The sequence below is a fragment of the Tamandua tetradactyla genome, chromosome 21 (assembly GCF_023851605.1).
Source record: "Tamandua tetradactyla isolate mTamTet1 chromosome 21, mTamTet1.pri, whole genome shotgun sequence".
In the NCBI taxonomy this organism is placed as follows: Eukaryota; Metazoa; Chordata; class Mammalia; order Pilosa; family Myrmecophagidae; genus Tamandua; species Tamandua tetradactyla.
In genome coordinates, this window is record NC_135347.1 from 13,433,451 (window position 1) to 13,450,728 (window position 17,278).

Consider the following 17,278-nt stretch of genomic DNA (forward strand, 5'->3'; position numbering starts at 1 on the left):
ATCTGCCTTAAAATGTGACAGTCATTGTTTTGGGCAGTGCAGAGACAGTAGGACTACCATCTCTCTGGATGTAGGCATTCTGCTTATGTTAATACAGTTCATAATGCCAACCTTTTTTTTTTTTTTTTGGCAGTTAGGAATTATGTTCGTGTGCAACTCTTTTGGAAAGAATTCAGGTGTCCTTTGCAGAGAAACTTAAAAAAAAAAATAAAACTAAGAATCAGATTTGAGGTAGGATCTAGGTTGAAATTGAACTCGCAACCCCAGAGTTCCTGAAGAAAAACTAGAATTGAATTACTCTAGTCAGTTGTCCATATACTTCTCTGAACTCCATTCATGGGTGCACTCAAGAAATATTTCTTGAGTACCTACTACACAATGCACTGTGTGCTAGACATTGAGGGGAATATAAAAAAAGTATAAATGGACCTAAACGTTTTCCCTATCAAGATGATCCACATAAGTAAATACAATATCTGCTAGTAATGGTGAGTGCCAGAAGAAACATACTGATAATGATAATTGCTCTAGTTCAGAAGAAGAGGTTATTCATCTGAGAGTAAAACATTTGAGCTGGACCTTGATGTAAGATTCGAACATAGTGAAATGACCTTCTAGAATCTAGACAGAAGGAAAGTTTAAGCAAAAGAATGGGTTTGATGAACACACGAAACAGTGACAATTCAATTTGGCTGTAGGTTATATTTGTTAAGAATAGTAAAGGGTGAGAGATCAGAAAGGTAGTTAAGAACCAAAATATAGAGGCCTTAAATGCTAAGCTGACAAACCAATTGCGGAGGCAATTCAGGGTTATTGAAAAGTTTCTGACCTTGAGACAGCATCATCAATTCTGAGCTTCAAGATAATTAATCTAATCTAGGAGCTGTGAATAAAGGATTCCCATGAGGAAAAGCTAGAACCAGGGCAACTAGTTAAAGAGGCCGGTGCAGTAATTCAGCCAAAATAGAATAGTGGCTTTAAACAAGTGGAGTAGCAATAGAAAGGCAGGAAAACAAGAGATATTATGAAGATACGAAATGATTGGCAATCATTTAATCATTGGCAATGGTTAAAAATGTACAGGGAAAAACGAAGCAAAAAGGAGAGAGTAGGCAGTGGTAGGTGAGGTTTTCTTTTACCCTAGGTGCCTGGTTGCAGAAAAACAACCTCCAGAAGTAGAGAAGCATACTTGAAAGGAATTTCAAACATACTACGTTTTAGGTGCCAAAAGGCATTGAATGGAGATAGAACTCTGCATGTAAAATTCAGAAGCAGAGTTCCATGAAGGGGAATATGGAAGGCATCCACATAGAGGTGATCGATGAAATCATGAGCGTGTGCGTGTTTGTGAGAGAAAAAGAGGGTTTTTTTTTTTTACACCATACTTGAATTTGTGCTGACACGCTAGGTGGTACGCACAACACAGAAATGCGAGTCGGCGGGGGCGCGCAGGGAGAGGGTTTGGGATGGGCGGCCCTTGGATTGGGGGAGAGACTGCGGGAAGCCCACCGCGAGCGCAATAACAACCGAAGAGAAGGGGCCCTAGAGAGGACTTGGAGTGCTCCGGCAGCCTGGGCTGTGTGCGTCGGTCTTTTCCACACGCTTTTCAGCCTCCGCCACCTTTCTCTGCTTGCTCCCCGCCTTTCTCCACCCCTTCTTCCCCGAGGGCCGTTGGTACATTCCCGCTGATTCCGAGAGCTTAAAAAGGGCTGGGAGTCTGGATCCTGCAGATTTGGTCCTGATTTCTGTCTGTCGTGTGTCCTCTGCGAGCTCAGACCCGCCACGCTGCCGAGGGCGAAGGGGGGGTGGTTCTTGATATCTTTACAACGGTTTCCTGCATTTTGGCTCTGAAGAGTTTCGGGATTTTGTGTGTTTGTATGTGTGCGTGTGCGTGTGTGTCCCTGTAGCTATATCTAACGGGCAGCAAGGGTCCCTCGCCCCGGCTCCGCGGTTGACTCAATTCCGTCCACCGCAGTCTAGCAGTGAGACTCGCGCGCCGCCAGCTCCGCGCGAAATGGAGCAGACAGAGGTGCTAAAGCCACGGACCCTGGCCGACCTGATCCGCATTCTGCACCAGCTCTTCGCCGGCGACGAGATCAATGTGGAAGAGGTACAGGCCGTCATGGAAGCCTACGAGAGCGACCCCGCCGAGTGGGCAGTGTACGCCAAGTTCGACCAATACAGGTGAGCGCGCGCTGGCCCTGCCGGCCGAGGATCGCTGGGCGAGGGCTTCCAATCCAGGCTGTGCCCTCTTTCTTAGTCCGAGAACGAGAGGGAAGGGAGAGAAGGCATGGAGGGGGGGTGGGGTTGGAACCGGGGGAGCCCAGATTGCGCTCCCCGCGCCCCTGACCCCTTCCCCCATCGCTCCAGAGGCTTTGGGGCAGCTCCGCGCGCCGCGGAAAGTTGATCCCACTGGCCTTGCCGGCCGAAGGCTCCTAGCTGGCGCCGCGAGGGGAGGCCACCACGCCGCTGTGGGGGTTTCTGATTTCTCCTTGCTCGCCAAGCCCCGCGCTTGCAAAGGCGCGACTCTTGCTCGCCTTCTTGGCTTTGAGAACAATGCCATCGCCTCCCTGCCGCGCGCGTCTCGGACTCAGCTGGCTGCCTTGGGCCCGGCGCGGATCACCAACCCCGGGCAGGGTGATGCGGGGAGGCCCCCGCGGCCGGACCCAAAGAGGCTTGGTCCCGCCGGCCGCCTGAGGACCGACCGTCTGGACTAAGGGAGGTTGTTCCCGAGAGAATGCAAGCTATCAGGAGAAAGCAGTGTCAGTGTAGGACACAACTACCGGTTGCCGGCACCCAGGCACCTGCCAGCAGGCTTTTTCACTACCGTAAAATAGCGTCCTAGCGTTGTCAATTTCTGCTGGTCGTTCTTCCAAGCTGATTTGACATACCTCCCCGACTCGGATTCATTAAACCCACCATCAGGTTTCACCAATTAAACAGACCCTAAACAATCTGCTTTCTCTTGTCCTTTGCTCTGAGGATCTAGAATTTAAATCGAAAGACCTCTGTTTCCCAGATGTGCTCCAGTGAGGTGCCCTGTTAAGCTTTGCCTCCCCGGCTTGGTGATAAAGTAAAAACGAATTTCTTCACCAAGACAGAAGTAAAAGTTAATCAGCCTGAGGGAGATTCTGCTAATTCGAAAGTCAACCGGCGCTTCGAGCATTTTGGTTGGGTGTGTTGAGTGTAGGGAGAAAGGAGAGTGATAGTTAAAAGGGAAGATTAAGGAAAGAGTTGGTTTTCCTTGGGAATAGTTTCTCTTAGTCACCACACCACAAATGCGCAGTTAAGTTTGGTCAACTTTTGTCCACAAGAACTGTTTCAGCTGAATTTTAAATAGGATTTGAAATAGAAGAAGTAAAGCCTAGCTGAGGTAGCATTTTCCATTTGCAAGTGGCTTTAGGAAATTCCTTTGGTTCCTTTCAACTCAGGAAGGTTATTCTGTTGCTAATAATATAGCTACTTGAAAGTCTAGTTTTTGTTTCATTTTTGTGTGCATTATCTTGCTATGGGCCACATATTCTTTTAATAACTGTGTATCTTTTAACTCATTTATCTTACAACCACCCTATGAGATAGGTACCATTCTTATCCCCATTTTAGAGGTGAAAAAACTAGTAGGCAATGAAGAGGTTGGTTACTCTGAGGTTATATTTCCACCAAGTAGTGACTCAGTGTTCAAATCCTGCAATATAATTTCAGAGTCCACATTCTAAATCACTACTAAACTTCCTCCATATATATGTTAAGATAATAATATCTTTCTGACTTGCTATGTATTGGCCAAGTGAAAATAACTAGGGTAGGCTGTAATAGCTCTTAATCTTTCCAACAAGAGCATCACAAAAGACCTTGAATTTGATTGGCAGCTTCTGTACCTTTTTTTTCTTTTTCTGCAGGGGTGTGGGGTGGGGTGCACGGTCCAGGAATCCAACCCAGATCTCGACTTCCATACCTTTTGAAGTGCAAACAATTGTGTTGCTCGATCAAAGCTGCTATCTAATGCTCAACAATGAAGCTTTTTAAGATAAAGGCTGTAGTTGAAGCTGAGGAGTTGGGGGTGGAGATGGGAAAGCAGCATTCAATTCCATAGTATTTTTTTGCATATAATAGGAGTCCTAGTACTGCTGAGGATTCCTATCTCTGATCTTGGGAGGGTCAAAACAGAAGACCCAAGCAGAATATTTTCCTGGGTGGGCCAGGCACTAGATTCCCAGGGAGACCTTAGAGAGGTGACAGCTAAGCTGTCAGAAGGAGCTGTAGAATCTTGACACAAAAGTGAGCTCACTGTGAATTAAATGCTATGTAATGATAAATCAATGTTTTTTTTATTCAAAATATATAAATATGCAATTTGTGACAATAACTTCATAAAGGTGGGGCAAAGAAACAGTTTCTATATCATTGAAGTTAAGTTGGTATCAAAGCAAACAAGATTGTTACAAATTTAGGATGTTAAATTTAAGCCTCATGGTAGTCACAAAGAAAATATTGGAGAATATGCAAACTCAAAGAAGCAAAATATTAGAGTACTGTTGGTGGGGTGTAAAGTGTTTATATTATTTTTGTAGCTGTTCTGCAGGGGAAATGGGAGTTAGTGCATAGTGGATGTAGGGTTTCTGTTTGGGGAAATGGGGAAGGTGGTAAGGATACTACAGCAGTGTAAATATGAATAATTCCACTGAATGTCATGCTTGGGAGTGGTTGAAATGGGAAAGTTTATGTTGTAGATATGTACCCATAATTAAAAACACACAAAAAAAGAATAAGCCACTCAAGAGATAGTGATAATTAAATGTAATGTGTGTGATCCTGGACAGGATCTAATAATGGAGGGAAAAAAGCCCAAAAGGACATTTCTGGAACATACGTCTATATCGTTACATAAATGTTAAATTTCTTGAATTTGATAACTGCACTTAAGGTGGATACATAAGTGAATATTCTTGTTTTTAGGAAACGTATATGACAGTATTAAATGTTCAAGGAGCACAATGTATGCAACCTACTCAAGTGTTCAGAAAATGAATTGATAAATAGTCAGACAGATAGATGGATTGATAGATTGATGGATAGGCAGAGAGAATGAGATGGCAAAATGTTAAAATTGGTGGATCTGGGTATCTGGGGGGATAAGGGTATGTTAGAGTTCTCTGTATGGGGTTTATATTATTTTTTTGTAACTGTTTTGTAAATTTGAAAGTATTTCCAAATAAAACATTTAAATAAAATACAGTAAAAATCCCTTTCCTTAAAAAATGACAATCTAAATGTATATCATAATTATCAAACTTTGCTAATTAGATAGTGTTGTAGTACCTCTTGACCCAAGAAACTTTTTTTGGTGGTATAATGGTGGTAGTTTTGGTTTGGTTTAGGGGTTTTTTTGGTTTGGTTTGGTTTTTATGGTCACTTATGGTTTTTCCTAATTGTAAATGGTTTGGAGTATTCCTTATTTATCTAATATAGTCTCCTTTCTTCTGGTTCATCAGTCAACTCCCACCCGCCTTGTGAAGGACTTTTCATTATGAGTGCTTTTGGAAGTGCTTTGAGTCTGGGCTATTGTAAGAACTAAAGAGAATTGTAGAGCATCTGTTTAATGAAATCTTGCTTCTCAAGTCCTGGATTTCCTCTAAGGAGGAAAAAAAAACACACAATAATAATAGCAGCATTCTTGCCTAGAAAGGTAATGGACTTTGCCAATCCCTTCTGTGAGAACTTCTTATTCTCTTTTTTCAGTTTGAGGCTGTCTCATGTAGAATCCTTGAATATGGTTGTATTTATTTTCTGTTGCCTTTCCCATGCCATTCATAAAAACTGAATAGCAATCTCAGCAAATGGCGGTGATTCAAAACACAGAAATGTCCAAAATTAACTCTGAAAAATATTTGTTTTCATCTGTGTAGGATTTCTAGTTAGAAACCCACTTTCAAAGTTGTTTAAGTAGAAACATTAGGATTTGTAAATGAATGATGCTTTGTGACACACTCATTTTTCCCAGTGCTTGTTCCATCAACCAAATACAAACTTCCCAGTACTTTCTTTTTAGGTATACTCGAAATCTTGTGGATCAAGGAAATGGAAAATTTAATCTGATGATTCTGTGTTGGGGCGAAGGACATGGCAGGTAATACAACCATTCATTCACAGGTATTTATTAAGAGCATCTATTACAGCATTTGAGAAATGCAATGACAAGCTAACCACAAATCTTTTGAGTACTAACAAATCTCATTGTATAATTTCTTCACCGTATTCCCCAATCCCATAAAAAAAATTGTTCATGGAAATTAGCATAGGGGATTTAGATACACACCATGAATATAAAAACTAGTCCAAAAAATGACTGTGGAAATAAAGACCAAAGATCTAGATACTGGAGATAGAAAAGCATTTCACAAATTCAGAAAAGGTATTTCTACTTCAAGTTAATTATTTAGCTTCTTTACCTAGAGGATAAACAACTTTAAACAAATATGATCGATACAATACTTTGAAACTCGGTTCCTCCACTTTTCTTTAGTTTTTACGTTTGCTGGTTTTATGACCAGCTGAGTATTGTTATCTCTTTAAACAAATTCTCTTCTGTCTCTTGAGAATGGTAGAAAACAAATGAACAAATAGAAAGACCCATTTTTGATGGGAGAAGACAAACATGAATTCGCAAGGCTTTGGGAAGTTGAGGGCGAGCTCCACGGTCTCCACAGAGTATATTTATTTACTTAGGTGGAATGGAGTTGTTCTCATTCGTTCTCAATATTTTTTTGGAAGCCTATTAACCAGGAGTAACACTAGGCTCTGAGGATTTAGGAAACAAGTTATCTGCGTGCACGCGCGTGCATGTGCGAGCGCACGGGTTAATAGAATTCAACATATGAAATGCCAATAATATATACAGGTACAGACTTTTCCTCAACTCTATAACTAATACTTTCTTACTGCTACAAAGATCACTTGAATAAATCTTTTTTTTTTCCCAAATCCGATTCACTTTCTCCCACCAAAATTAGGAGGTAATCACAGGGATATGCTCTAAATCTGCAAAATAGTAACGTTATATATACTTTGCAGTATAATTTTAGGAAGATAGCATAATACACATACTTCCCTCCTTCTCTTGCCCAAAAGAACTTGAGAGAAAAAGCCTGGGGCAGGAAGAACACTAAATGTTAAACAGTATGGTAGAATTGGTATAGATAATTATCTTTAGCATTTCTAAAAAGTATGATGTACTTTTATAATCAAGCTCTAGCCCAGCTTAAGTGACTTGTTAAAAACCATATATTGTGGAAGGCAGAAAATAGTTTGTTTTGTTATTCTGTTACCAAAGTAGTGTTATGATAAGGTTTTAAAGAAAATTAACTGTTGGCCTTTAATAAGAATATGTATCAAAACTGCATCCCTTATATGCTTTGATGGGGATGACATATTATTTTATTACTTTTTCCCCCTGAACAATGTTGAGTAATAAATTGAGGACATCTCAAAAATGCAACCAGATAGATTTGGGCCTGGAAGATGTCCTGTTGACAGCATGCAGCTGAAGGTCTGTGCAGACTGTTATTGCAGGTCTCTATACTGGGCCGTCTTTTGAGTTCCGTTGTCATTTTGTGTATATATAGCAGTATCCATGATCACACCGACTCCCACTGCTTTATGAAGATGCTACAGGGAAATCTAAAGGAGACACTGTTTGCCTGGCCTGATAAAAAATCCAATGAGATGATCAAGAAGTCTGAAAGAATCTTGAGGGAAAACCAGTGTGCCTACATTAATGGTAAAATCTTATACCTTTTTTTCTAAGGGCAGGTGGGAATAACCTTGAGCTCCTAACTGAATTTCTGGCTGTTTAGACATGTCCTGGATTATGGCGTCATGATTTTATATACTTGGGAAATGACCTAAAAGTAGTGGGTTTTGCTTTTTAAGCCTTTGCATCTGAATTGGAATCACTTAAAAAAACACATATGCATGCAGATCAGTATCCACTGAAAAGTGATTTACCTGCCAAGACATAGGACAGTTTTTGAACAAATATGACAAAAGAATTTTTGGACAAAACAGATAGAACAAGTTGGGAATATTAATCTTTGTGTTAGAAAATGTAAAGAACTATTCTGGAGGTGATTAAGAATGCTAGCTAGTCCCTAAATACATAACAGCATATACAGGATGCTTAAAAGAGTATCCTTAAGAGGGTGCACAGGCAGTTCAGTGGTAGAATGTTCACCTTCCATACCAAAGACCCGGGTCTGATTCCCAAACCATGTACCCCACCCCCCCAAAAAAGAGTAAAATTCTAGAATAAATAACTTTACGAAGCATATTATATATCAGTGCTTTCTAGATATCTTGCCCCATGAATTCAGTCTTTTCCCTAAATATGAGAAGGAATAGCCATAATGCTTTTCAGGAGAGGCATTGATAACTTTTATATTCCTCAAGGGGATAGTGACTTTCCAAGAAGCTCATTAAAGTTTGTTTGAGGTAGATATTTTTCATTCTTATTTATAGATGAAGATGTCCATACATTAAATACTTGCCCAAAGTCACATAGCTCTTAGTGTGGCAGCCAGGATTTGAACCCAAGCTTTGATTTCAAATTGGGATGCTATCCTGTTTACATGAAATAAAGTATTCCAGAGGTTTCTTTGGCAAAGCGTTTTTTTCTTCATATATCTTAAATAATCATATTAGCATTGATACTTTGTCTAAATGTGTTAGATCATTAGTTTAGGAATGTATGTCACTTACAAAGGTCACGTATAGAGGAAGGTTTATCAAGTCTCCAATGCAAAAACCTGTAGAAGCCAAGCAGGTAAGTGGGTGATGCAGGTCAGGGATAAGGCTGTGGTGAAGACAGTGATGAGCTGGAGAATGTCTACCACACTAGCTAAGTGGGGAGCAGTAGCCACTCAGCTCCACAAGATTGTCCTGATGTCTTTTCCTTTGCAGAGTTGAAATTCTGAATGTTATGTTAGGTTTTGCCAGTCTGTAAATACTAGGTGGCATAAACTAAATATTTCTATAGACTAATTACACAACTCAAAGACCACAAATTTTCAAACTCTAACTTTTACAGATGCAGAAATAGGGTTGAGACAGATAATGATCTGGGGGAAGGATGTTTCAAATACAAGGGAGTAGGGTGAGTGAAAGCAGAATAGTTAGTTGCAAAGAATGAAAGCTATTCAGGAATGGTTTATCTGTAGAGAAGAAAGAAGAATGGGATTAGGCTGGGAAGTGGTATGAAAGTCAAGTAAAATCAGGTTCTGGGCCTCCAAGACTAGCTTAAAAAGAGTTTTAATTAGCAATGTCTTGATCCATTTGGTAACATTGTACATTATAAGATGAGGAGAGGGAGAATTGAGGCAAAAAGACTATGTAATGGGCAAGAGTAATGGGCCTGGACCAAACTGCTATCCATCAGTATGAAAAAAAAAAATCAAATATAAGGGAAACACCATGTATATGAAATTCAAAGAGGCAAAGACAAAAAAAATTCTAGAATGAATAACTCATGCATGAGCCTTGGAGGCTTCTCTGAAGAATGGGTGGCATGTTGTTGCAGGATCTTGCCTTGCAAGATTTTTTAGCAAGCATTGGATGGCATATATACCTGCAATTGGTAGAACAAATAATTATTTGTATAAAGGGCAGAATATTAACAGAATCAGAGTTTGCAGATGTGAGAATTAGGCCACTGTTTTAAATATAAGGAAAATGGAAGATCCTAGAAGTTGGTATTTATTCAATTTAACCTAGTTTCTCTAGCTGGGAATAGAACCTAAGTTGTCTGCTTTTATTATTTGCTCTTTCTTCATCATCATGCCAGCTCATGAAGTTATATCATTAATAAAACAAACCAAATTGGTGCCAACATTAATTGCAATCACCACAAACAAATATGCTACCTATTAAGCAATAACTTCCTATTCCCCACTCCTGACTACCTCTAATCTATCTTCTTTCTCTATGAAGTTTCTTATTCTAGATATATACATGAAATAAAAGTGGAATCAAACAATATTTTTCCGTTAATGTCTGGTTCCTTTCGGTCTCATCAGTATCATCCATTTTTGTAGCATGTACTAAAACTTAGTACAGTCCGTTCAACGTATATACCTCATTTTGTTCATCCATTCATCTGCTGGTGGACTCTTGAGGTGTTGTCATCTTTTGACTACTGTGAAAAATATTGCTATTAACATTGACGTACAATTTTCTGTTCAATCCCCGTTTTCAGTTCTTTGGGGTATATACCTAGAAGTGGGATTGCTGGGTCATAAGGTAATTCTATGTTTCACTTTTTGAGGAGCTGCCAGACTATTTCCCCACCTGCACCATTTTACATACCATTCTGACCTTTCTATGAAACCTATTTTTTTCATTCTAGAAACTTTGGCAAACAAGACACATTAGTATGAAATTTCAGAATACTAGGGGCAGAGAAAGATCCAGAAGTGTCTTGTTTTGTGACTCACTCATTGTGCTTAGTACTCAGTGGGTTCTTTCCACCGGGAGATTTGTGTCTGTCTTTCATTCAAGAAAATACTTTCAAGTTATTTCTTAGATATATATTTTTTTATGTTTCTAAAACTCCTAATATTCAGATATTACACCTCATGGACTGTTCCTCTGATTAAAAAAAAAAAAAAAAAGCACCAACCTTTCCTATTTTCTCTCTTTTCCTTTTGTTCTTTGAATCTTCCTCAGTTTTTTCCTTCAAACTCTTCTATTCAGTTCTTTATTTTTGCTATCTTTTTATTTCTCAATGCTCTTTTTTCTCTGAATTGTCATTTTTATAATTTTTTAAATCTCTCTGAGGATAATAATGATATGGGGTTTTTGTTTGTTTAAGTCTTCTCCTGAGTAGTGTGTATTTCAAGTTGCTTTTTTAAGGTTGTTTTGGCCACTGTCTTTCATACTAGAACCTTAGGTCAAATGCTTTGTGTCTTTGGCACTATGTGTTCATGTTATTTTCTTTTCACAGTCTTGGGCCACTTTATTTCTCAATCCAGGGTCAGTGGACAGTGCCCAGGTCAGCCGAGAGCCTGAAAGCCATGCTGATGTCTCTGGTTGTGCTCACATTTTAGAATAAGGGATGATAAATCTCATTGGGTATTTGGTTCAGGGTTTCTCGACTGGACTTACATCTAGGATAATCTGGTGGGGACTTTTCCTTAAGGAACTCCAGATGGTAATATCTTTAAGGCTTTTTTCTTGAATTAATCAGATTGCTTGAGAAGCTGCTTTCCATCTTCTGCCTAGAGAACAAAACCCTGTCTGATAGCATTCTGGTGGTGAAGAAAGTGAGGATCTTGCCGTTCATTGTGTAAATTTTTCCTTAATTCTTCTGTTGTTATTGTGCCTGATATCTACCAATCTTTCGTTCACCCATTGTAATATTTTCCATAGAGTAAAGCTGTTTTCTGGGGTGGTAAAGGAGCAGAAGCTGGTGAAAAGGATTTGAGACTCTACTTCTTAAATAGGTTTTCAACAAACTATCTTATTTTTAGCTCTACCTTCACCCCCATTTCTAGAAGTGATGTGCTGCTAATTCCTGAGCTATTGGGAGTTTCAGGTTGTTTCTTGACTTTCCCCATGTAGAGTTTAGGATTTAACTTTCTCTGCTCTGTGAAGTCATCCATACACTTTCAACTTTCAAACTTTCATTACTATTTTCTCTTCTCCCATTTTCTTTGTCTTTGGATATCTGTTCCTTTTAAAATTCTTTTGCTACCATTTTAGGGGGTTTTCAGGAAGGACCAGAAGCAAATACATATATGTCACTTTCCATCTTTAAATAGAATTTCAATTCTAGATAATTTCTATAACTCCATATCCATCAAAATTGATTCATGAGCTTAGGTAAATAAAAGGTTTATTACCTTCTGATATCATCTAAACTCCTTCATCTATTCTTCCCTCTTGGATATTGTTTAGATTCCATTGGCTTACATCGGGTAGAGAATATCAGTCATACAGAACCTGCTGTGAGCCTTCACTTGTACAGTCCACCTTTTGATACATGTCACGCCTTTGATCAAAGAACAGGACATAAAAACAAGGTCACCATGATGTTCCATAGCAAATTTGGAATCAGGACCCCATTAGTAAGTATAACATCTCTCTCCTATGTTTAAATGCTTTGCTAGGTTTGGGTTGACATTACACTGTATGCATTGCTATTTTGTTCTAAATATTATTTGAACATCTTAAGTTTTAAGTATTCCTGAACTGAAGAATGACATTAATCTCAACTCTGGGAGAGGTACCTGTATCTTAATTCTTTAACTTTAGAGACTATAGTTTCAATTTATAAATAAACATTAAATTAGATACAAAGAATTTTCTTCCTAAAAACTTTAAAATGTATGTTCATTCCCAAAGAAATTTTTTTTCGTGTGTTATGAAACTAGAGTGAAAACCATATTATTAGATATGACTGTTACTGCTATTAAGTAATACTCATGGATCTTATTTGCTGGGACAACACAAATAACTTGCATAGTCAGCCTTGAAAAACTAAGAAACTTTTCCAATGATAGAACTAAAGAAATTTCCTGTTTTGATTGGCAAGTTTGCTTTTTCTTTGAGAATAATGTTATCAGTGAAAGTAAATTCTAATAATACATTCCTCCGTAAGAAACAATTTCCGCATAAAAATGATAAGGCACGCAGCACTAATACGGTGTGGCCATCTTTTACTTGCAGTGAAATAAATTGGCCATTTCAGCCCTGCTTTGTCTTCCTCATTCCAATTCCCAAGAGAGATTCTTAAGCCAGAACAAAACCATAGGGCTCCATTGTCATAGCTGAGTTGTCATTCACTGCTGAAAAAGTAATACAATTTAAAACATGCCATGGCACTTTGTGTAAAGATTCCTATGTAACTTTCCTTTCTTCCTTAAAGACAAATTCAGGTTCGCTGGAGAACAACTAAGGAGCACCAAACCTTCTGAAGCTTTATTTTAAGTCTGCTGAATGCTTTGTTATGGAGAGAAAGACCTCCCACCATTTGCTGTCCAGTAATACACTTAAATAAGCCAGTACTTAGATCTACTCTAAGGCAGATGCTAATTGTAAGGCATTAAGTGAGCAAATAGTGTCCTGAGCTACTACAGAAGAAAAGTCTCAATAAAGAAAAAGGTCTGTGATTTTAAAGGTCAAACCAAGTGCTTTCCTGGTTCTGTCCTCTAATGCCTTTGGAGCCATACCGGAAATGTCAATAAGGGTTTTTATAGCTTTTGGAATATCTTTGATAACTGAACTGTAATTAGCAATAAGTGAAAACAAGAAACTGCAGACTTCAAATTCCTGCCTTGCTACCTGGTGGACTAATTGTACATGTCCTTAATATGCTTCGTATGTTTTTAATGTTTGAAGGGAAGGTTTTTAGAGCTGTGGATTTTATTTTTTTCAATCTTACTTTACAAATTCCTTTTCTATGAATAATAGGTTATTGTAGATTGAGAAACTTAAGGCACTTTGACATTAGGTAATGAAATGCAGGGCAGGAGATTTAGAAAGTACATGTACCCAAACCTATAACAAGCCAAAACATAAACTCATGTCTAATGTTCCAGTAGTCACAGTCAAAGACTTTGTACTGCTACCAAAATTGCCAAATAATTTTAATAAAAGTAAATTTGAACAATTTTATGTTTGTTGTCTTTTTGATGAACATAAGAGTTTCTTATAAATCAAATGTTTGTAGATTTTGATAGACTGCTGAAAGCACTCTTAGGGAATGTGAGAGGGCAAAAAATATATACAATAAAAGGCAATTTATCTTTTTGGGCTTCAAATAGGTTCCCAAATTAGGCCAAATATAATGACCCGAGGGCCTCTGGCCCTAATGTGATCCACAGACGCAATCAATTTGGCCTGTGAGTTGTGTGTGTATGTTTATAAGTTGTTTGGATATATTAACTTAATTTGGAGAAACTTTATGATTTAGGTATGATATTGGTTTTCTATTACTGATACAATAAATTACTAAAAATTTAGTTGTTTAAAACAGCACAACTTGAGTGCATGGATGGTTCAGTGGTAGAATGCTCATCTTCCATGTGAGAGACCCAGATTGGATTCCCGGACCATGCACCTTCCCGCCACCCCCCCACCCCCCCAAAAAAAAGACTGACATGGCTCTCACGGGGCTAAAAGCAAGCTGTCAGCAGGGGTGGATTCCTTGCTGTAGGCTCTAGGTAGGAACTGTTGCCTTGAGTGTTTTAACTTTTAGAAGTTGCCAGCATTCTTTGGGTCAAGGCGCCTTCTTCAAAGCCAACAATGGTGCATCAAGTCCTCTCATCTCATCACACTGACCTACTCCTGACTCGCTTTTCTTCTTTAAAGGACACATGTGATTAGATAACTTCATCACAAGGTTGTGGCCTTAATGATGCATTGTACAGCCGTGTATGATCACAGTCATAGGTTCTGGGGATTTGGACATGGATGTACTTGGTGGCGATTCTACCTTCCACAGTTTGTCCTCTGGTCCCCAATGATTTACATAAATCCTATGTGCAAAATACATTCCTGCTATCCTAGAATCCCCAAAGTCTCATCACTTTGCAGTATCAACTCAAAGCTTAAAAATCTTATCTAAATCATCTAAATTTAGGCATAAGTGAGGTTCTGGGTATGATCTATACTGGGTACAATTCCTATTCATCTGTTGGCCTATGAAACTAAAGAAAAAGTTAATCTCCCAAAATACAGTGGTGAAACAGGCATAAGAAAAAGAGTCAGAAGTCATAAGCAATTTCAAAATCCAATCAGGCCAACACCATTTAGTTTCAAGGACTGGGAATATCCTCTGTGGTTTGAGGCTCTGCCCTCTGTCATCCTTCTTTTTTTTCATAAGCAGTAGCTTACAGTTGCATCTAAGTGATTTAATCAGCCAGTTTCCTGCTTATCAAATTTTGGGGGTCTGACAATCTTCACCCACCCCCTGTCCCTTTCAGTCAAAGTTGGCAGTGTTTCTGTGGGTATGAAATTAAGAATCTTGTTGAATCATGGGAATTTGCTCCATTAGACAAGGGCCTATCCACAGATATTTCTTAGACAATCTCATCTCTATTTTTGACTTACTGAGGTGGCTGAGAGCAATGCCTTTAAATTTCCTAGGTGCTTTCTAGTTTGATTGAGAGGAGCTGTGAATCACCTATTTAATCTCTTCAAAGAGCTTTTTGTGTGGCCAAATGTTCTTCCTCTGAATATATTGTGAGAAATTAACAAAAGGCTGACAGTGAATCTGTTAATTTTATCTTCTTCCTTACTCAGAATTTCCCAAATCACTGATAATGAATAAAAGTGAAGGGTTGTCTGCCTGACGTGCTCAACTGGCCAATTCCTGAGACACTAGAGTTTCAAAGAGAGGAGTTTTTTGCTAAGCACACAACAGGAGATCAGATGGCCTACTAGCCTAAAATTCTGTCTAGGGATTCAAACAAGGGAAGACGGAGTTACCTTTACAAGAACAAGTATAAGTGACGACAACTTATAAATGCAAAGCAGTGGAGCTCTAGAAGAATTAAGCCAACCATTACATTAAGGAGTCAATGGTTAGTTCTGGGCAGAATCATTAATATTAGACGGTTGTCTTTGTGCTTATAGGACTCTAAAGTTGTAAAACAGGGTAAGGGGGTACAAGGTGGTGTCATTCATGAAGTTTTTATAATTTGCAATTCATGGGTTTCCGTAATTTCAGGTATTTTCTTTTGGCTATTCTACAATATATCAGTAAGAAAAAGACATCTATATAATGATTCATCACAATTATTTGTTAAATCATAATTTCTTGGTTATAATGCCCCTCTTGTTTTTGGTCATTCCTCAATTTTGAGAGCTATCTGGGAGAGGACCATTCTAACGTCTTCATGCTGAAAAGGGGTGTCAACATTATGGGGTAGAGGAGTGCAACTGGTTGTTCCTGGAGAGACTGGTATCTCTGAGCTTCAGGTAATAACTGATTTAAGAGCAAGCCAGAGGCTTTAATCTGAAAAATAAAACACTCTTATAAATAAAAGGAGTAGAAGAATTATGATTAGGCAGTTTATAACTATTACATTGGGGAAATAACTTTATACAAATTTTTAGGTAGAACACAGAGTGTTCCCTAGGGTTTTTCAGGAATAGTATTGGCAATATCTGGCTGAGACCTGTATGATAGTAAACTCTGTAATGACCTCCTAACTCTATTTGAAATTTCTTAGACAATGAAGCTTTATTTTATTTCTTTACCCCCTTTTTGATCACAAATCCAGTGTCCAGGAGGTTATCCTGGAAATCATGTCCCATGGCGTGAGTAAAATTTACCGCTGAAGTCATGTTCCACATAGCCCCCCAGGGGGGTAGGTAGTGAATTCATTTTCAGAGTTTGGCTTAGAGAGAGAGAGTCCTTTTTCAGGCAACACAGAGATTTTCAGGGGTTGACTCTTAGGCATTACATCATTACAAAAATAAGTTTTAAAAGAGCATGCCTCAAGATCGAAGGCTTGGTTTATTAGCATATTTCCTTTTATTAGGCAGGACTCACATATTTTAGAGTTTATTTTTATAGGTCTGTCACAAGTTTAAATGGAGATCATTTATGTTTCTCAAAAAGGAGTAGATTCTTAGATTTAGATTTTACAAAGTTCTTTGGTTATAGTTTTAGTAAATTAGGAGCCCTTATTCCTTGAGAGAATAGCAAAAATTCCTCAGGTGGAAAAGTTTAACAATTCTACACTTTCTTTCCTCTGTCCTCAAGGGATCTTGCAGATACTTTTTCATTTTAAGCCCAAATACTTTGAAATGCACCAGGGTATTACATTAACCTGTAGAGAATACTAAGATCTCATTTCCTAGACTGGGTTCCATGTCAAATAAACCCAAATTAAGTTGTTCAAATAAACTGGCCAGACAGGTTAAGTCAGATAGTGTGCTATGGAACACTTAAATTTTTGTACAAAATAAGTCTTTCCTTTTTTGGTCTCTTATAGATATTAAAGTTTTAAAACACAGTTAATATCACCCTTTACCATGTATTCCAATTCACTTTAGTTCTCAACTAGATCAGCCTCATTCTTCTCTTTAACTGAAATCTGATTCTACCTTGAGCCTTTTTAACAGTTGTTGTTTGAAGTCATCTTTTTTAGAATTACTGTTGCTTCTTAGTCTTTTAGGAGCTGGAGTATTTTGACTTTAATTCTCAGGCATTACACAGACACCCTAAGTTCCAGAGAACTACCAGGTTATATAAAAAGAGCAAAGCACCTCAGAATTA

At 38.5% G+C, this 17,278-nt stretch overlaps 1 protein-coding gene across 1 annotated transcript; it reads left to right on the top strand.

Moving 5' to 3' along the window:
- The first annotated feature begins 1,710 nt into the window (after positions 1-1,710).
- CDO1 (cysteine dioxygenase type 1) lies at positions 1,711-13,660 on the top strand. The gene is made up of 5 exons (XM_077138909.1): positions 1,711-2,184; positions 6,050-6,127; positions 7,623-7,777; positions 11,947-12,116; positions 12,917-13,660. Exons 1-5 carry the CDS (start codon positions 2,015-2,017, stop codon positions 12,944-12,946), a joined length of 603 nt encoding a protein of 200 aa, XP_076995024.1. The 5' UTR covers positions 1,711-2,014; the 3' UTR covers positions 12,947-13,660.
- The last annotated feature ends 3,618 nt before the right edge of the window (positions 13,661-17,278 follow it).